This window comes from Chelon labrosus, assembly GCF_963514085.1.
Source record: "Chelon labrosus genome assembly, chromosome: 7".
Lineage (NCBI taxonomy): Eukaryota > Metazoa > Chordata > Actinopteri > Mugiliformes > Mugilidae > Chelon > Chelon labrosus.
Window position 1 is genome coordinate 6,462,381 of NC_140343.1, and position 22,047 is coordinate 6,484,427.

The 22,047-nt window shown below is 41.3% G+C and overlaps 2 protein-coding genes across 2 annotated transcripts; both read left to right on the plus strand.

Annotated features, from left to right (window-relative positions):
• The first annotated feature begins 1,605 nt into the window (after positions 1–1,605).
• Positions 1,606–21,070, plus strand: gtpbp3 (GTP binding protein 3, mitochondrial). Its single transcript, XM_084548088.1, has 11 exons — positions 1,606–2,093; positions 2,613–2,875; positions 6,560–6,646; positions 7,473–7,555; positions 8,289–8,408; positions 11,582–11,654; positions 13,320–13,463; positions 15,291–15,456; positions 18,034–18,164; positions 18,426–18,600; positions 19,532–21,070. The coding sequence occupies exons 1-11, from the start codon at positions 2,029–2,031 to the stop codon at positions 19,761–19,763; spliced, it is 1,539 nt and encodes a 512-aa protein (XP_084404214.1). The 5' UTR covers positions 1,606–2,028; the 3' UTR covers positions 19,764–21,070.
• Positions 3,309–5,555, plus strand: LOC311490379 (putative nuclease HARBI1). The gene has a single exon (XM_084547827.1). The coding sequence runs from the start codon at positions 3,568–3,570 to the stop codon at positions 4,594–4,596; it is 1,029 nt and encodes a 342-aa protein (XP_084403953.1). The 5' UTR covers positions 3,309–3,567; the 3' UTR covers positions 4,597–5,555.
• Positions 21,071–22,047: the final 977 nt, after the last annotated feature.

Consider the following 22,047-nt stretch of genomic DNA (forward strand, 5'->3'; position numbering starts at 1 on the left):
GTCATAAATTATAAATTAATATTTTGAGCAGTTATACAAGCAGCGGGCAGGTTGTTGAATTGCGCGCGAGCTGTGGACATAACGGTTCATTTCATCACACTTAGCCATATCAACGGGCTGATTAACAATGTTTTTTTTCAATGTTTTGTGTATTGATGGGACTCAACAGCTCTGAGGTGGCAGCTGTCGAGCTTTGCGCACACACTGAGCAGTCTATAAATTATTGAAATCCCAGGTTATAGATTGCTCCCAGACCTCAGGCCATGCCTCCTTAGCTTGTACACAATCTTTCTTCTTGGCCGTCCCTCCTGGATGCCATGTTTCTCTGTGCAGCAACACAGGCTGGCTGGCAGCCCTCCCCCTCGTATGGCTCTCAGTTCAGGAGCACCTCGTATGTGAGGAGAAATTCTGCTTACTCACCACCCTCTGGGATGACAGCTGCAAGGCGCTGCAGTGGGGCACACACACACGCACACACACACACACACACACACACACACACACTACTGCACATTAACTCTGTGTTTATATTCTGTCATATTGTGTGCATGTATGTAGGCCATTTACAACTACAAACCCAAGCATTGTTAATTTTAGTACATGACACAAAAAACAATCTATACAAAATCAACAAAAGTGATATTTGCGACATTTAATGTGACACAGTAAAAAAAACAGTCATTTAACAAACTGCAGTTGCATGCAGTCTAGCAATTTTCTGTTTTTCTTGATGCATGCACAGTTTGTCATGCATTTCATTGGATAAGTTTGCACTGGGAAAAAGTTCAGGTCACGTAATGCTTTGCAAAAACCTCCACTCTGTTTCCTCATATTATAAATGCAAACTCTTCATGAAGTGTCAGAGGGGTTTCCTCAAATAGTCTAATTATTTGCCAATAAAATGAACAGACAGAGCTCTGTTGACAGTATTTGGGAATAAACCGGCCTATTTCACAACCTGATTTGTCTGTATTTTCTGATGAAATAACCACAAGCCAATGTGACGCTGGGGTAGTCAGAGAGACACACGGTATTAACAAATATCTTTACAGGCAAGTACATTGTTGTGTAAGTTGTTTTTGATTATGGAGTAACAGTATACATAAATTAATTAATTTAGAAATGATAATAAAAAGTGGATTATTTTTATATTTCAAGATCTATATATATTTCAGCGTTGTATTATTAAGTGGTACATGTCAAACAAATTAAGAAAAAGTACTGTACAAAATAAATACAGCTCTTCTAAATACCCTATTTACAGCAACAAATTGTAATGCAGCCATGTCCACCAAATTATCTGTTAGTTGTCAGTAGCGTGTGTTGTATAGCCTGTATTAAATTCCATGAAAAGCCATTTATTTTAAGAAAAAAAAAAGGTAAATATCACCAAGTGAAGAGGAAAAGCCATTCTGCAATTTCCCCATTGCGGGACAAATAAAGGTTTTTCTTATTCTTATTCTTAAGAGAGTGTGGCCATAAATTACAATTCTAAAAGACAGAGGTGACGTAATTATTTTTTAGATATTTATTTTCAATTCCATTTTCGATCTATATTCTATAATTGATATAAAATATGTATAAGCAGCAGATCGTCACGTTTACGACCTCGGAACCAATGAATGTTTGACTGTTGTTTTTACGGGACAACTTTAACGGCGCATAGTGGGCGGGGCTTGTCTTGGATTGACAGGCGCTGGACCAACGGGAGATCAGAACGGGCCGGTGTCATGGAAACCGTTAACCAATCGTAATCAAGAGGGGGGAACAGAAACAGTCCCACCATGGCGAAAGTTAAATCTACCAGCGGCATGAGTTTATTAAAATAAACTTCAGCGGAATTTAATTCTTTAGTCTCAAATGACGGACCGTTATTATTATTATTTACGAGCTAACTCTACGTTAACAAGCTATCACGATATTAGCTGACGGGAAGAGGAACGTAATGGTTCTGATAGTAGCAAAGCTAGTCCATCAATGTCATTCTCTGTGAGAAGCAGCAAATAAAGGAAGTATTAGAGGCTTAATATGCTGCCTCTGTCTGCCATTTATCGTGGGATGTGGAGGACTGCTGTCTACACACTTAGGACAAGGTTTGTTTTGCTGTTTCATAAAGTAACACGTGTATTTCTGTATGCATGTAGTACACACACAAGAAGAGTGAAATCGTGCTAAAATCGTGCTATTAAACCTGATTTTAAAATGATTTAAACGTCAGTGCATCAAAAAGCAGTTAAGTTTTATTAGATTATATGAAATGGCCTAAAAAAAAAATGAATGTAGTCGTTAAAGTTGTTTGGAAAAGGAAATCAGGTTCCTGCAATTTTCAGTCATTTCCTTATTTTCTCGTTAGTTGAAATAAAAAATTACAACATAAATGAAAAATCACATTATTTACCTCACTCTTTGACATATTTAATATAAGTTCAATATTTGGTTTTGCACTCCATTAGATTGTAATTTAAGTTTACTCCATTTTTCCATCACAATGCTTCAGAAATTACAAGTTTAACAAAATGAAGGACATAGCGTACCTAAACAGATAGAAAATTTTAAACTAGATGTAGTCTAAGAAGTCAAATAATCAGAGGTTTCTATTTTCTTACCTCCAGCAGAACACCACCCTGTAGACTCCTGTCATCCTGGGATGGAGCTAGACTGGCCGACACTGACACCATCTTTGCGTTGTCGTCCGGTCATGGCAGGTGCGGCGTGGCCGTGGTACGAGTCAGTGGTCCAGCCTCAGCTACAGCCCTGAGGTGTATGGCTGGGCTCATGCACGGCCTCCCTCCTCCACGAACGGCCCTGTTACGCAGCATCAGAGACCCCCGTTCCAAAGAAGTGCTGGACCGTGGACTCGTCCTGTGGTTCCCAGGTGCGCCCAACTGGGAAACACACATATTTTATTTGACGTCGTCGAGGTCATGGTTTATTTAAAACAAAAGTAACTGGACTGGTTTGAGTTTTTTCATCCAAGTGGCTTCTTCAGTTCACTAGGTTTTTAATTAGAGTATCTGTTTGTTGTGCCAACCTGAAACTCACATGACCAGGATCTGTTAACGAGCCCGTTCTCACCTGCAATCAGAGGATGTTGTTCAGGTTAACCTGGGTGGTATTCTTTCCTCCTATTAGACACCACCCAAGTTAATCTGAACAACATCCCTAATCACATGTGATTTTTTGGGTCGTTTCAAGAAAACTCAGACAAGTCCAGTTGTCTTTCTTTTAGCTTCGTTTTGGATGTGAGTTACTTTCCTTTACATGTTCAAGGATTTATCGACAAACACAATGTGATGAAACATATATAGGCCCGGTTTCACAGACAAGGCTTAAGCCTAATCCCAGACTAAAATGCTGTTTGAGCTTGCTTAACTTTAAGTCACTTGCAGAGACCTATCTTAAATTAGTCATAGATTTTGTCTGTTCTGGATTAAACAAAGCCAATTGCAAGAGGGTAGATTAGAGCTACTCTAGGACTAAATTGTAGTTTATATTAATCCTGCAAAGAGGCAGGTTTAACTTCAGCTTGGTAGTGTTTGTGAAAGGGAGCACAGATGGTTTGGGAGCATGGAGTATTTGGAATATCTAAATGAAGACCAATATTCACTACAGAGGCCAGCCAGACAAATACCTGTGGACAGGAGCAATCCATTGAATCAGTACGATGAAATAACTTTCCGAGACCGCTTCCGTATGTACAAAGAAGATGCATTGGAGATCATTACATTGCTTGAGCCTAGACTTTCCTCCATGTCTCAAAGAGGAAGGCCTGTACCAAGTTCTTTCCAAGTTCTGATCACTTTGAGATTCTTGGCATCTGGAACCTTTCATCGTGAGACTGGTGATTTGTGTGGTGTCAGTGAAGCAACAGTCTGTAGAATAGTTCACAATGTCTGCAGTGCCATTTGTGAACTGAGAAATCTGTACATTATGTTCCCTGATGCTGCTGAGCAAGCCAACTATAAAATACGTTTCTATGAATATGGGAACTTCCCGGGAGTGATTGGCTGTATAGATGGATGTCATGTTGAAATCAAGTGTCCATCAACTCCTGATGCTGAGGAGTACAGGAACCGTGAGAACTGGTTTTCCATCAATGTCCAGGCTGTATGCACTCCCAATTTAGAGTTTTCAAACATTGTTGCCCGTTGGAAAGGAGCAACACATGATTCAAGGATTTTTCACAACTCTTCATTGTGTGCTCAGTTTGAGAGAGGGCAACATAGTGGACTACTACTTGGTGACAGTGGATATGCTCAGAGTTCCTATTTATTCACACCTTGGCCACATCCCACAACAACTGAGCAGCAAAGATACAACAGAGCTCATATTCGCACTAGAGGGATGGTCGAGCGTATGTTTGGAGTGTGGAAGAATCGATTCCAGGCTTTACGCAATACACTTCGCTTTGAGCCAAGAAGATGCTGCAAGGTGATCATTGCTACAGCTGTGCTGCACAACTACCTGAAGCAGCATAATTGTCCTGACCCTCCAATGGAAGACCAGATTGATCCAAATGTGCCCATGCCCGTGGCAGAAAATAACCAAGGAGGACTTGCGCTCAGAGCTGCTTTCACATTGCAGCACTTCAGTTAGAAAAAAAAATACATTTAACCATGGAATGCATTGATTACGGCTTGTTTTTGCCTTGCCTTTTGCCTTGCTTGTTTTGTTTGTTGTGTACAACATATATAAATAGTGTGCAGAAAAATTAAATGGGAAACTTAACCAAGGCTGTTCTAAAATGTAGGTAGTGGTGTTTACGTTATTCACACTCTCACAATTTCACAATCACTCACAATTTATTTTCACAAGATATTTCATTACACTATATAGCTGTCTCATGCATCTTTCTTTGAACAGCTCTCTCTTCTAATTTCATATCTAATTCGACCTGTAAAATTCTCATTTTCATGTCATGCTCTTCTTTCAGATATTTCATTTTCAGCTCATGAAATTCTAAGGCTAACTTTTCATGCATGGACATCCTTTTTGGTCTCTGCTGGAAGGTGGTGACAGTATCTTTTCTCTGGGATGCCGTACCAGATGTGGAGGGTGAACAGTCACTGTGCACTGGCTCTTCCACCAGGGTTAGAATGGTTTCCTCTGTGAAAAGATCACTGTTAGATACAAAAACTCACATGAAATGAAATAAAATAAACACAGACAGTGGAATAATCTGTATGTACAGAATGAGGTAACTAATTTGCTTTCTATCATATATTTACCATTTGTGCTCAGTTCTTCATGTCCACTGTCCAAATGGTCATCATCTGGTATACCATCCAGAGGTTGCTGGTCCTCTATTATCCCAGTCAACAAGTCCGCCAATTCATCAGTCTTGTCTTTACTAGGTGGGGGTCCACCACCAGTAGTAAATCTCTCTCTTCTGGCCTCTGCATTCCTTTTTTTCAAATCTAATTTGATGTTCTTCCACAGAGTCTATGAATGCAGATATCATTCAATATAGACAATGTCACAAAACTATATGACATCTGTGATATACAGATCATAATTGACATGTCTCACCTGCAGTTGCTGTACCGCTCTTGTGGTTACATTTTCATTTGCATTGAATCCACTACAAATGGCAGCCCAAGCACTCCTCTTCCTTTGTTCAATAGCAGCACTGTGGCCTTTACTTTCAATAACAGCATGAGTTCCCACAATCTGTTTAAGTAGAGTTTTTTCATATTCAGTATAGTTCTTAGAGCGTTTTCTTTTACCTCCAGCCATGTTTGGTGTCAGAATTCCCTCCAGCAACGCTGTCCTCAATTCCATTCCAGGTTTTTATGAGCACCAATAGGCTAACAGGCTGTGCTCCCACTTAGGCTAATGAGGCTTGACCCAGGTGTTCTCGTTTAAGCTTACTCCAGGACTCCACAGTCTGGGACTAACTAAGACAAATGTAAGCCACGTTCATGCAAGCCGCTTAAATGACCTAGCTTTACTAGTCTGACTTAGGCCTACTCCTGACTTGATATAAGCCTTGTCTGTGAAACCGGGCCATTGTCCGATTTTTCACCACAAATCCAGATGTTCAACATTAGCTTCCTCCAGCAAATGTATGGGTTTAGATTCTTAATATAACTGTACCATGCAGAGGTAATCTTAAATTAAATTATTTTTTTATTTTGTCACATGAACAGCCACAAAATCCTTTATAATAAAGACTGGAAAGCACAGTAAAATAAATTCTGGGATTAAAAGCAATGCAAACTTTAAAATATGCACAATAAATAAAATTTGTTTAAAAAAAGTACAAAAGTAAATGTGTTTTTTTCTTTAGGAGCAAAATTTAAACCAGTTCTCAAACATAAGCAGTGGAACCAAACTGGTTTGGTTGGTAAATATTGACGTCTAAATCCCACCTTTCATGTTCAAAATGTTTTTTGACTTTTGGCTGTTTTGAGTGACTCACAGACGTCAGTGGATCTGTATCTCAAGTTCTATCTGTGTCATCCAAGTTTAGTTAAGATATTTCTAAAAATAAAAATAAAAAGATGGCTAAATGGCTAAAGACATTCCTACATTTTTTGTCATTTGTCTTGTGTTTCAGGTCCTCATAGTTTCTCAGGTGAAGACAGCGCTGAGTTCCACGTCCATGGCGGCCCTGCTGTCATTACTGCTGTCCTACAGGCCCTAGGTAACACACAGACTTCATGATGAGCATGATACGGTATTAAACATCTTGCTTTAATGCAGTTAAAACAAACAAACAAACATCACACATCATGCGAGGCGCTGTCACTTTGCAGGCTGTCTTGTGGTACGTGTGTCTTCACAGCCTCAACTTCCAAAGCTCTAAGCCTCATAAATATTCTCGAGGCTGTATCTGGTCGAGTCACGTGGACATCCATCACTGTGACCTAAAAGAGAAAACTGACACATGCATTCCTATTTCTAAGATGCTTATAATATGCACATTGGCAGGCATGACAATCCTAGTGTGAAGAATGTTTTTACTGTAGTTCCCCTATTGGCCTCCTAGAGGGCACTATTGTATAAAGTAGAAATGTTAATGAAATCTTGCGACGAGTTAATGTACTGTTAAGCACATACTTTACTCATCAGAAATAGTTAAATGTTGTTACCTTTCAGTGCTGTAGGAGCCATATTTAAATGATCATAATGTTTTAAAACCAAAGGAAAGACAGTCTGCCTTATTAGCGTGATAACCAGCCTGTTGCTTGTAAAACACATCTAGTTAAGAGATCATGACCCCCATTTGCTAAATGGTTTTGTGCTCACTATTGTCTCCGCCTGATGAGCTATGACAAATGGTTAAGAAAACAATGAACTCATAACCTCTTTAACCTGCAGTCCTGCCTGTTTTCACTCCAGTTGAACCCCGAGTGACACTCGCGTTTGATCCTCCTCTGTTGCGTGTGTGTGTGCGTAATGCGTGCCTATATAATGGCTCACGTGTTTCTTTATGTTTGTGTTTGTGTGTGTGTGTGTGTGTTTTTCAGGAAGCGTGCCTGGCATGAGGCCTGCTGAAGCTGGGGAGTTCACGCGCAGGGCCTTTCAGGCGGGGAAACTGGGTTTAACAGAGGCAAGTCGGGAAGAACGCGTAAAACACACTGTGAAACAGATCTGTGAAGAGTTTATTTTACATGGTAAATGATATGACAGGAAATGATATGCCCTGTATATACCCATGCATGAAATATGGACAGTGAGAATTTCCCTTTTTTACATATTTTTGCCCTTTGGCATTCATTTCCTTGGGTTGGCTCATGCATAAATTCAAAGCCTCTGTATCGGATTGAGTTAAAGTAAGCAGCTTTCAGCATTATAATACAGGCTTTGGATATTCTGTAAAGACTATATAACAGTATGTCGTGTCCCGTAAACTGAATATTTATGAATAGGCATGAATACAGTGTTTTCTCAATAACATTTCTATAACAAATGAGCAACCCAACTCTTATTATTCGCACGAATTAAGATCAAATAAATCTTCCTGAGCAGAAAAAGATAATTTCTCAAAGCAATGCATGTGATTATGAGATAAAATAAACTTTAATGTCCCAGAAAATAATTAGCCTTGGATGTCCTAGTTGCAGCACCGGCAACGTAAAGACAAAGCAGCAGGATACAGAGGCAGTTTACACTTTACCCCAAGCATCGAATATTCATAAATCTCTTCCCCATCTTAATGAGGGAAAAGGTTATAATAATTCCATTAGTCAGAATTTAAATATTTGTGCAAGATACTGCCTGTGTAAATATAGATATTTAAATATAAAATATGGTTATCATGTCCAGTGTAATCCCTCTTTAAGGTGGAGGGGCTCGGAGATCTGATCCACGCAGAGACAGAGGCTCAGAGGAGACAGGCTCTTCGACAGATGTCGGGAGAACTGGGACGCCTCTACCAGGACTGGAGCTACAGACTGAAACGGGTACGACTTTACTAACAGTGCAGAGACAGGTGGTGGAGATAGGCTGACTGGTATGTAAACAAACAGACAGATGTTTTCATCGGGATCGGAGCTCTGAGGTTGAAGCCTGTGTTGCAGGAATGTTGGATTATTTGCGTCCAGGCTCAAACCAGATCTCAGTCTGTATGATTTGTTTCTCTGCAGCAAAATCTCAACGTTCATGCATCATTAGGGACATTTTTTTCCATTTGGGCAAACATTTCCTCTTCCTCTTCATGTTAGTGCATGTGGCAAAAAGTCTCTCTCTACACAAAGTTTGAAATTCAAACTACATTTAAAGGGTTAAAATATTGAATTTTTGGTTTAAGAGGTTTATGCGGGAAAAAGCAGAACGAAAATATTAATCAGTTAAGTTTTTATAGCAGTTTTTTGGACGTGGACATTTTTATCCTTAATGACTCAAGTGGGTAGTAAATTAAACTGATGCATGAGGGTTACTTTAGTTCACTTCTACAACTGTCTAAGCTCTACACATTAATTGGATGTTGAAAGAAAGCAAGAGTATGAGAAACAGGCTTGTTCCACACCTGGAATCCCACTTGACTTGCCCTGTTCTTCAACGTGACTCGATGTTGGCCACTCTAAGATCCGGTCTGGCCCCTTTGAGGTGTCTGACACACAGGCAGGCTTCCGAAAATTCCCTCTCGATAAACAATGTTCTTTTTAATTCATGGAGTTAACATGACAGCAGAAACCAGCTGAATTCCTGGAGTCGTCCCCGAAGAGGCTTTGGAAAGAACCTGTCCGTACTGTGCCGTAGTTCACCGCTCAGAGGTTTCACACCCAAACAATGCTTTTGTTATTTTGTATGTTCACAGCTGCTCCTGAAACACACTGTTGATGGGTTAACTTATGGGAATCTGAGGCTTCCTGTTTCCTGTTGCTGCAGTATGTGGAGTACTCAACTTTCAGAATAATAATACAAATCTGGTACATCTGTACACATAGATATTTGTTATAAACATTGTTGGAGAAAAAACGGGACTTTTGGAAAAATATAAACGACAAAAATAATACGATTAGCTCATGACTCTGTTAACCCAACCTAATAAGTTGGCATGCAAATTGGACAAAATATTACTACTGTTACCAATGCTGTTAGGAAACATAGATATACACCGATCATCCATAACATTATGACCACCGACAGGAGAAGTGAATAACATTGACCATCTTGTGACAATTCAGTGTTCTGCTGGGAAACTTTTGGACCTGGCATTCATTCATGTGGGCGTTACTTAGACATGTAGCACCCACCTAGACCAGACCAGGCACCCCCACCCCATAGCAATGACACTCCTTGATGGCAGCAGCCATCCCCAACAGGATGCAGCCTGACACAGGGACACACACAAAAACACTTTAGGAACAACTAAAAAAACACAAGGTGTTGACCTGGCCTCCAAATTCACTAGATACCAAACTGATCAAGCAACTGTGAGATGATCCACAGAGACCCCTCCCCTCAAATGTCCCCCCCCCCCACTAACAAAATTCTGTTGCCAGACACCACAGGACACCCTCATAAGGCCCATGTCCATTCACTGATGAGTCCCAACTGTTTTGGAGGCACAAGGAAGACCTACACAATACGAGGAAGGGGGTCCTAATGTTATGCCCGATCGGTGTAAACCACTGCCTCTGAAGAAGGCCTAATGTTTTTTTTCCAATACACATCTGGTTTTGAATTGTGTTGCATGGAATGAAGATGAATTACAAAACGCACGTCAGCCATAAGTCTGGCAACAACAACAGGCACACAATCAAGACATTAATATATTCTTTGCAGGAGTATTGTTTCTCTTATCGGGAAAGTATCCTGTATACTATATGCGTCAGGAAGTTGAGTCAGCCCTAAAGCTGTAAAAAATTAGAAACAGGGAAGAACCAGTTCAACTGTAAATTCATTTTAGGGGTTCATGACCTCTTTTTAAAATTTTCCAAACAGCTCATAGTGTTAAGTTCAATTATTTTAGTGAGAAAAACAGGACACATAGTTGTCCTTCAACAGATAATACTGGCGTTTTGTCTCATTTTCATCAAATCCCGACAGAGGTTGAGTTTCTCTTTCTTATGTTGAGGAAGCAGTTCTCAGCAGCGGGTCACTGATTGCGCATGAACACTTCAGCTCAGTGGATGCAAGCCAAACGCTCCACTACCATGAACAGTTTTACAGAGATGGTCTTTCTATACTTTGGCTCCAGAACTCACCAACCGGTCCAGGTATTCTCCCTTGAGAAGCGTTATTAAACTTCTTGTCGGTAACTTCTTAGGATGGTTCCTAGAAGCAATTAACTGGATTCCTGAGAACACGTTTCATAAGAAGTATACCTTGTGTATGATCGCAGGGGTCAAGCCCTCATTTGATACCCAAACAATGCTGCTTTTTTAACCAATGTCTTCCTACGTCTGTGAATGGATTAAAGTATGGGGATCTGATGCTTCCTGCTTTTGTGCAGCCATACTACTATTGTGTTTATGTTCCACATTGCCATTCAGGATATTTATCAGTGTTTTGGAAATGCCTTCACAGTTTATAGTCAAAAACAGATCACGGAAAGAGAAGTTAAGTTGCTTTAAGTTTACTTAGAATTGAGATGTGATTTGAGATGAGGCTTAAAAAACAGGAAGGCATTTGAATCTAAATTCACAGAAAAACTCTTAGAAAACAAAATTAGAGCCTGTAATGTAAATTACTTATCACATCTGTGAAGAAGAATGTCATAAAAGAAAAGATGAACTTGAAAATGAGCTGAAATAAATGGCTCGTTTGCTTCTTAAATATGAGAAAGAATGCCACGTCTTATTTTACACATTGTAAATTGAAAATCTACACACTCTGGGGGGCGTTTTGAAAACATTTTCCGATGTCTTTTACACCAATCAATTATCATCATACTATTAATATGTATTAACTGTCATTAAAAATTCATTCAAGTCTCAAATCAGTATTAGAAACAGCACACGAGTGAAAATGTACGTTGTCCATGATGGAAGCTGCTGCCTGAGCAAGATTTACTGTTCATTAGTCTCCTTGGCCATGTCGCTCACACTTATAACATAGATTAAGTTTTTTTTTACACATTTATTTCATCCTCTACGCTTCTTTCTCCTCTGTTTTACATGTGCCACAGTGTCTGGCCCATGTCGAGGCCTTCATAGACTTCAGTGAGGACGAGCTCATTGAGGACGGGGTCTTAAACCAAGGTATGTATGCACTTTGACCTCTGTGCTGCAGAACAACAACAACAACAGGGCAGTCATCCCTTGAGTTTTAGAGGAACGTGAGCGGGTCGGAGGGCTCTGTTTCTCTCTAAGGGGAGAGGAGTCTAGTTGGTTTTCCTGTTTGGACGTGCAACTGGCCAACTGGTCAGTTTGCCTCATTGTAGGGAGAATCCATTGACTTCAAACTGCTCAGAGACAATTTCCTTAGGAAGTGTATAGAGATGGCCAGAGGGACAGTAGAGGCATTCGTCTTGATTTCAAAGACAACCTGTCCTGTCAGTCACAGGAATAGTTCTGTCAGCAGCATCGTATGGCCTGACTCTGTGTGTGTTCTTGTACAGCCTTCTTTCTGGGGACCAGTTCATAGTGAGGACATTTTTGCAACGTGAGGATATTTTGGCCAGTCCTTACTTCTTCACAAGGCTGTTTGAGGGTTAAGACTCGGTTTTAGGGTAAAAGTTACAATTAGGTTAGCTTATGGGTTAGGGTTATGCACTTGAGATAGTTGGGGTTAGGGTAAGGGGCTAGGGAAGGCATTATGCCAATGAATGTCCTCAGAAAGATAGCTATACAAACATGCGTGTGTGTTCTTGTACAGCTATCTTTCTGAGGACTTTGAGCTTTACACCATCGGAGTGAGGACATTTGTGCAAAGTGAGGACATTTCTGCCGGTCCTCACTTCTTTACAAGGATGTTTGGTGGTTAAGACTCGGTTTTAGGGAAGAGGTTACAATTAGGTTAAGGATACGATTAGGGTTAGGGTTAGGCACCTGAGATGGTTGGGGTTAGGGTAAGGGGCTAGGGAAGGCATTATGTCAATGACTTTCCTCACGTAGATAGTCATACAGGCGTGTAATGTGTGTGTGTGTGTGTGTGTGTGTGAGAGAGTGTGTGTGAATAAGGACATGTGTGCAAAGTGAGGACATTTTTGCGGTCCTCTCTTCTTTCCAAGGCTATATTAGTGTAAAGGTTTAGGGTTAGGGTAAGGGTTAGACACTTAGTTGAGATGGTTAGGGTCAGGGTGAGGGACTAGGGAATGCATTAGGTCAATGAATGTTCTCACAGAGATAGCTATCCAAACATGTCATGTGTGAGAGTGTGTGTGTGTGTGTGTGTGTGTGTGTGTGAGGGACGTCCCCCGTGAGACTGTCGCCTGCTGTCTGGCACTGCCGAGCTCCTCAGATGTTGTGAAGTTTCAACACAATAAAGCCTGGGAACGGTTGTTTGTTTTGGTGGCAGGGAATGTCGGCTCACCCCTCAGTCAATTATAGACTCGCTTCCAAAGATAGCAAACCTGGCAAAATACTTTCCACTTGCACCTGCAAACGTACAGAAAGTTCTGTCCGAAGGTTTCATAATCTTTATTGCTAGGCAACAAGCTAGGTGGATTAATGTGTGAGTCAGTCAGTATTCTGAAGAAGTTCGAATGCATTGTGTTGTCAAAATAATTTTTTTCCGCTTTCGTCATGTGTGGAAAGATACGCATCCATGACATCCATTTTTCATGTTGTCAGACACCGGAGGATGGCGTTTTTCCTTCGAAGGACAGAAAATTATTTTTACAATGCATTGAAAGTGAAGTTAAACACAAAACCTTGGTCACATCCTGTTGCCTCCGCCGTCTCTCTGCATCTGTCACCCCTCAGTGGACGGGTCAGTGAGGGATCTGCAAGCAGAGATGGAGCGCCACCTAAAGGATGAGAGGAGGGGCGAGCGGCTTCGCAGCGGAGTCCAGGTGGTCATCGCGGGAGCCACCAATGCGGGGAAAAGTAGCCTCCTCAACACACTCTGTAAGAGAGCCAAGAAAACCGACACTCACTCATACGCGGTGCAGGGATTAAAATGTGCTCACTATCTTCTAAATGCAGACCGTGCCGTTGATTCATAACGCTGTCAGCTGTTTGAAACGGGGAAGAAGGCAGCATCCGTCAAAACATAAGTAGCATGGATTTAGTGAAATATGTTTAGTGATTCATTAAAATGCAAATACCATGCTCCTTGCACAAAAACACAAAATATGTTTCCTTAAATGTTGTGTTGTATGATAGAAACTCTAAATGCTAGGCTATGTAAGAACGTTGTTTTATCCTCTGTTTAGTTTTTCCAATTTAACTGGAGCCAACATTTAAGTGTAAAACACTTCTTCCAGTCTGTTATTTATTATATTATTGTTCCAGATGCCTGTTGAGTCATAGTCTCCAACAAATTGCAATTAAGGAACTGCTAATAAAGACATATATCAGTTATTATAATAGCTGCCACATAGAGTTCGCTAGTCCTGTACAACCTCATGAATCTGTGTTGTTGTTGTAAGGTTATGTTTATTTGGGATATTGTTTCCTGAAGTCATTTAGACTCGCTTTATATAAACTTTCCCGACCAGAAGCTTGGCAGGGTCTCGTCAGAGCTTCCTATCGGAATAATAAGAATATTTGTCAAACTTCAGATAAAATCTTGTTATTCTTTCCTGTTCTGATTAGTCTTCCTCGTGGTCAGGGCTCAACCCCAAACAACACGCTAATAATGAGCTGGGGGCATTATCTAAGAGGATTACTGAGACAGATAGGTACAGTATAGTTGATGAGTTAGGCTCTATGCTGTTGTATTCAGTTGTTACAGCAAAATCCTTTCAAATATTCACATAACATCATCTTTACATAATACTCTGAGCTACAACAGACGTTGGTATCTCACTGCTGGGCGTGCTAAAAATAATAATAGATTCATTCATTCATCTTCTGTAACCGCTTGTCCTGTGAAGGGTCGCCGGGGGGGCTGGAGCCTAGTTAATAATAGATATATAGAGATAAAAATTATCTTGAAATGATCATTGTGGGACTTAAAGACGATGTATTATGCTATATTTGCATACAGCAAAATTCTTGTTTTATTCAAGTCAGTGCTTTTTTTATAGAGGGGGACAGAAAAAAAAAAAAAGTTAGATTTTCAACATGTGAACAACCCGCTCTGTGGAAAGCTAGAAAGTCCGGTGTGTGTGTGTGTGTGTGTGTGCTACTGAAGTAAATGTATCTGCCTCAGAATATGAGAAAAAAATAAAATTGTGCCATGCATGTAAGATATTTATGGCATAATTTATCAGCATACAGCTTTCCCTGTTGACTTGCATACATAATTTTTTTGTATTACAAGTTTTCAGAATAAATATGCAAAGTAGGTGTGATCTTAAATATGCACTAGTGTGCATAAAAGTCCAGATGAGAACTCTGACAGGAGATATGTTAAGAAAGCAAAATAATTCAAAATCTTAAAATTGACAATTGCATAAGACATTTTTTTTGCCTGTAGTGATAAATTATGAGTATTATTGTATTGTGGTATTTAAATAGTAACCAAATCAGATTATGTTTGATTTTACGGAATACAATGAAAGTCCTGCACAATCTGCCTGAAGAAGTGTTATATAAAAATAGTTCCTAACAGATGCACAAGGAGCAAGCTGTTTTTAAAGTGAACTTACATATTTCGACTTGTGTTTTTGAGATTTATCTCTTTGGTAGGAATGAATTACATTTGGGGTAAAGATTGGAAACGTCGAAGCAGAGTTTGAAATTTTAAAATTTCGTCAGCCTTATACTTTAACCATTTTTCGAATCCAGGCCAGAGACCTGCAGCCATCGTGTCTCCCATTGCCGGGACCACAAGAGACGTAGTGGAGACGGCCCTGGACATCGGCGGTTTCCCCGTCCTCCTGAGCGACACGGCTGGCCTCAGAGACAGCTCGGACCTGGTGGAGAGAGAGGGAGTCCGCCGTGCTCGGGAAAGGTAAATGAAAGAATTTCAAAAGTGCAATCTTGAAAAATGAAGTCCGATGTTTGACGTCAGGATACCGGATAAAAGTACACGACAATAGCACATGTGAAGTGCGGCTTTGCTGCTTCAGCGACTGTTCACATGTGAGTAATTTACCAGAGCAAGTCAGCCTGTGAAGTGAGCTCCTGAAAACAAAGAAAGGAAGAAATAAGTCATTCTTTCTCCCTCTACAGCATGCTATATTTTTTTGTAATGTCTGTGTTGCCTCCCGAGTTTACATTATTGCTGAGCCACAGTTATAAATACATGGGACAAACACTGACAGGAGGTTGCATAATGAAGAGCCACTTTTCCTTCATTAAGAGGTTTTCTACGTGCGATGAGGTGAATGGACATGTTGTATACGGCCGTTCACTGACAGCTGCATCCACTGTTTACGCCATGGAAGAATAGCCATACTTGTAGCTCTGCTTTATAATACACAAACAGACAGAAGAATTGACAGACTGGCTCATGATCACTATTAAATCAACTTTTATAGGCTGTTGCATGAACAGTGACATGTTTTATCGCATATTAGTTTGGTGTTTGATAGCAGAAGGAAACAGGACGGGCCTAACAGGACACCACCACAATGATTACTGACTGATGGTCAAGTTTTCAATCTAGTTATAGCGGAAAATGGAGCCCCAGCAGGATGCAGCCTGACACAGGCACACACACAAAAACAATTTAGCAGCAACTCAAAAAAAAAAACATGAAGAGCAGCACAAGGTGTTGACCTGGCCTCCACATTCACTAGATACCAAACTGATCACGTATCTGTGGGATGATCCACAGAGGCCCCTCCCCTCAAAGGCCCCCCCACTAGCAACATTTTGGAAGCACAAGAGAGACCTACACAATATTAGGAAGGTGGTCATAATGTTATGCCTGATTGGTGTGTGCTGCTACCAGCTGACTGACAGAACTGAAGTACATTGTGAAATATTTGTATAAAATATGACAATTTTTATTCCAAAACAAGATAAATGTTGAGTGTTTCCCAAAGTACTTGTGTTCTTGGCAGGAGGAAAACATCCCACACAGCAATTAGGCATTAAGACACTTCACTGAAAGAAATATTAAACACAAGGGAAATGATTCAGGGGGACTTGGCCTATGCTTTCTATGGTAAATTATACTATTTATACTGTTTGGCATTTTCAAGTTTTTTGACAGTTAATACACTGCCTGGCCAACAAAAAAGTCACACACTCTAATATTTCGTTGGACCTCCTTTAGCTTTGATTACATTCACTGTGGCATTGTTTCAGTGAGCTTCGGCAAAGTCATAAGATTTATTTCCATCCAGTGTTGCATTCATTTTTCACCAAGATCTTGTATTGATGATGGGAGAGTCTGACCACTGCACAAAGCCTTCTCCAGCACATCCCAAAGATTCTCAATGGGGTTAAGGTCTGGACTCTGTGGTGGCCAATCCATGTGTGAAAATGATGTCTCATGCTCCTTGAACCACTCTTTCACAATCTGAGCCCCATGAATCCTGGCATTGTCATCTTGGAATATGCCCGTGAACATCAGGGAAGAAATAATCCATTGATAGAATAACCTGGTCATTCAGTATATTCAGGTAGTCAGCTGACCTCATTCTTTGGACACATAATGTTGCTGAACCTAGACCTGAGCAACTGCAGCAACCCCAGATCATAGCACTGCCCCCACAGGCTTGTACAGTAGACACTAGGCATGATGGGTGCATCACTTCATCTGCCTCTCTTCTTACCCTGATGTGGTGGTTCTCCACTATCCTTCCAGTTTTTAGTAATGTGTTGAACAGTTCTTAACCCAATTTTAGTAGTTTCTTCAATCTCCTTAGATGTTTTCTCTTCTTGATGCATGCCAATGATTTGACCCTTCTTAAACAGACTAACATCTTTTCCACGACCTCAGGATGTGTCTTTAGACATGGTTGTTTAAGAAATGAGAAGCTACTCATTGCATCAGTAGGGGTTAAATAACTTGTTGCCAGCTGAAAGATAATCACCCATGCAGTAATTATCCAATAGGAAGCTTGTACTTATTTGCTTAGTTAAATCCAGGTGGTGACTTGTTTTTGGCCAGGCAGTGTAGAAAACTCTGGTGAAAAACACAAATAAAAATCCAGATCCATTTTCAGTGCATATATATTCTCTTACCCGTTTAGCAAGTTATTTGGGTGACCCGTTGGCTATAGGAAGGGCGGGCAGTTTGTGTTTCTATAGGAAGCTTTCTGTGCAGGGAGCAGGACAGAGGCTCGTGACCTGGGTCACTACAGGAAGGACATGGTAAGTACAAGCATCCGCTGCCGCTGCAGCAGCCGCTACCTCACAGCAGGACGGATACAAGAAAGCAGCATTTCAAGTGGATACTATTTAGAGTAATGAATTAAATGGTGCACAATTAATAATGAATGAAGTTGAGTCACACCGTATGCCTCCTATGTGAAACAAAACAACACGGCCTAGTGAGATTTGTTACTTATCTTATAGGTGAGATATCTTGGGTTCATGGGTTGTTTAAAATGTCAGGCTGCTGTCTTTTCTCCAGGGTGGAGCAGGCTGATCTGACTCTGGTAGTTGTGGACTCTACTCATCTCCCCTCCGACGTACGACAGGCTGCAGACTTTCTTCAGGAACACCTGAGGAGTGTGCTGCCGTCCCAGGATCAACCTGAGAAAGGTATAAAATCATGGCTTCAGCTGCAACTGCATTTCAAAGGCACTTAGGCGTTAAAAAACATGTAAGTTTGACTTTTATTAGTCTCAGCTCTGTGGCAAATTCACAGCGCCTGTAAATGACAAAAGAAAAAGGTTTAACTGTGCCGCTGCTTTTAAAGTGGAATGAACAGCAGCGCTCACTCGCTTACAGTTCTATGGACCAACGTGTGTGTGGTGTGATAATCCACGCGCCAGTGTTTACTTATCACATAACTTTCTGCAGACAGGTGCCTCCTGGTGCTGAATAAAACTGATCTGCTGCCTGAGAACCAGAGACAGAAGCTGGACAGTGACCTGAGAGGGGTCTCTGGACTTCCTCCCGTCTGCCTGATCTCCTGTGAGACCAGTGAAGGACTGGAGGACTTCCTCACAGCGCTGCACGGCACTGTCAAGACTCTGTGAGTTGCTGTAATTTATCGTGTGCTGCTGTTAGCCTACAGTAAGTCTCATGCAGGGCACAGGATGCATCTATACAAACTCAAATTGATACTATAGACTAGTTGCTCAGCTAGTGTGATGCTTGTAAAGACCTGCCCCTCTGATAGAAGCTCTTCAGGAAGTCAGGTGAGGCGGTATAAAGACAAACAAAGCAAACAAACACCAGAGAATATGGTGGAAGAACGGATAATATGCAGCACTTGAATGTGACAACTGTGTGTTATTTTCATTTGCACTTTAGAAAAAAATCATTGCCTTTCCACAACTTTAACCATGTGTTTGATAGCATTGTAGGCTACTGACACCTGTGTGCAAACAGCATCTGCTAAAAATATGAGCCTGTTTTAGGTTATTTAGGCTTCCAGAGTGTCTTCCTGTAGCCCAGCGGAGCCTTTGACCTGTTGTGAATAATTACTCGTCTATTAAACCAATTACATTTTCCATTAAAAGTTATTTTAAGGTAAAATCTCATTTACAAGTCATAGTATTTTTGTGTGCATGAAGGAGCTAAAGCTTTAAACAAAGTGCAGTTTTTCATATTGCAGATAGATTTCTTAAAGCCCGCTCTTATCTGTCAGCCTTCTCGTCCTCCTTTATGTTCTCCATGATTAATAACTGCACAGGGAAGTTTTAGCTAAATGTGGGACTTGCAGCCTTAAAGATTTTTAGCCTCACGTTTGCTTTTCTTTGGTTTTTGTTTTTTTGCTCTTGACAGAAAAAAACCAAAACCAAAGAAAGGCAACTGGACTTTTTGCAGTCCAGTTGCCTTTCTTTAAAGTTTTTGTAGATGCCATGAACCTGGATGACTGAGAACCTTCACAGACTTGAAATTGACAGAATAATACGTGTTAATTGCTCTGGTTCATTTTGTACTTTTTGCTTCCTCTCTAGGTGTGGCGACCCTCTGTCTGGCGCCCCCACCCTGACCCAGGCTCGCCACAGGGCCCACCTGCAGCACTGCGTGGCGGCCCTGGCTCAGTATCAGCGGTACCGCGACACTGACCTCGCTCTGGCAGCCGAGGGTGTCCGGTTGGCTCTCACCAGCCTGGGCCGGATCACTGGACGGGTCGGGGCAGAGGAGATCCTGGATATCATCTTCAAAGACTTCTGCATTGGAAAATAGATAAGTAGGAGCGAAAACATTGATTGCATGTAGTATTGGGGGCAGCTCGGAGAGGAAGGTTCTCGCGTGTCCCAGAGTAACAGTTAAAAACACGGGACAAAAAGGGGCACAGCCTCGGAGTGGTGCCAGGCCTGAGGCACATTCAGAGCAGAAAGAATATAAGTCATGCTCTTGGCTGCGGAATAACTCTGATCCCAAGACACAGACGTGTTTGTTTTTGTTGATGCCTTTTGTAAAACCAAAATAGTTGTAGCATAATGGCAGGTGCCTCAGAGGTCCAGTATACTGAAGAAGTGGTTATACAAGTCTTGAGCCGAAAAAAGCGCTGAAAGCCTTGGATAGGTGAATATTGGCCTCTTGGGTCACGACATAATAGCCAAGACTGTTTAAAATAGAACCACCTGCAGACCTCTGCAAGGTCAGCCACAGAAAGCGTGGATGTTTACTTGTACCTCAGGAAAATTAATGTTTCTGCTGTTGTTTTGTCAGATGGTGGACAGTGGATACAGGCAGACACGTACTTGAATTTATTTAAGTAGCCAAAAACAAACCTTTGATTGTGTGAATTATCTTTGTGACTGTTTATAATACGGACACTGTATTGGGATGGGATTATTATGTGTTTTGTGACAAATAAAGTTCAGCGAAGTAGTGCACATACAGTATGTAAGTAATGTCAGAGTGACCCCCCCTCCCTTCTGTGGGAAAGAGACGTTTTTGGAGGCAATGCTCACTGCGCCCTTTGTTCCCCTGTCAATCTGGCCTTGATCAAATATTTATGTTTCCTCGTTGAACTCCTCACCCTTCTTCCCCAGTTGGTTTCTTCTCGCCTGTCTCTGACGACATTCGCTGCGCCGTACGCCAGCGCAATTTCTGCCTCTCTGTCTTTTTTGTCTTTCTCCTCTCCGGCTGTGCTGCCTGACCTTTCCTCTTTCCGCACTGCTCTGTCAGCCTTCTCGTTCCCCTTTCATGTTCCTCGGTGATTAATTACAGCGCGGGGAAGTTTAAGCTAAAAGTGGGAGTTGCTGTCAAACAGATTAGTGGTAGTAAATTTGTCTTTGACGCACTACCCGAGTGTATTTGAATCATTCGCACTTCACTGTTTATTACAGTCTGTCTGTGGAAATCAGACAAACACAGGATTGATTTCTGTTTTGTTAGTATGTGTGTTTTGCATCATGTTGCTTAAGGGGAAGAACCTGTTTAACAAGCATGTGACAAGCATGTTTTGCTGGAAAAAATGAATTGCAGTGTAAAGAGTTCAATCATCCAGGTCATAATAAATCTAAAAACAAAGCCAAACCAAAGGCAACTGCACTTGTCTGAGTTTCTTTAGCCTTATTTTTAGAGAACAATTGCAAAAATGTTTCCCTTGTGGCATCACCAGGTCAAATATTTTAATTTGTTTTAATATTAAAACTAATGGTTCACCCATCTCACTTTGCTGTCTGTGCAGATTCTCATCTAGGCCACGGTCGTGTCCATTAAATAGTGTATGCCGTTAAAATCAGCGTCTCTTCTGTTCTTTGTTTTTGCTAAATATCAAATATTAGTCTGCTTGTCCTGTGAGGGGTTGCAGGGGGTGCTGGAGCATATCCCAGCTGTAAACAGGCGAGAGGCAGGGTACACCCTGGACAGGTCTCCTGTCTATCACAGGGCTAACGCAGAGAGACAGACAACCATTCACACTCACACCTACGGCCAATTTAGAATCACCAATGAACCTAACAAGCATGTCTTTGGATGGTGGGAGGAAGCTGGAGTACCTGGAGAGAACCCACGCAGACACAGGGAGAACATGCAGAAAGGCCCAGTCGGCCCATGGATTCAAACCCGGAACCTTCTTGCTGTGAGGCATCAGTGCTAACCACCATACCACTGTGCCGCCTATGATTAACATTACATCTGGTAAAAAGAAATCAGCATGATAACATTGTCAGTTCTAGGTGAATTTTTGTGCAATATGCCTCACAGCAAGAAGGTGCTCATTAGGTTCATTGGTGATTCTAAATTGGCCGTAGGTGTGAGTGTGAATGGTTCTCTGTCTCTCTGTGTTAGCCCTGTGATAGACTGGAGACCTCTCCAGGGTGTACCACGCCCTGATCTGGCCCAATGACAGCTGGGATAGGCTGCCCCAGAGGACAAGCAGTTACAGAAGATGAATGAATGAATGAATAAATGAATGAACACTGTCAGTGTGAACATGTGAAAGTCAGTTATCAAACAGTATGAATGGTTTCATGGTAACAACCTTCAGTTTGTACCAGTTTAAGTGAATTAATTC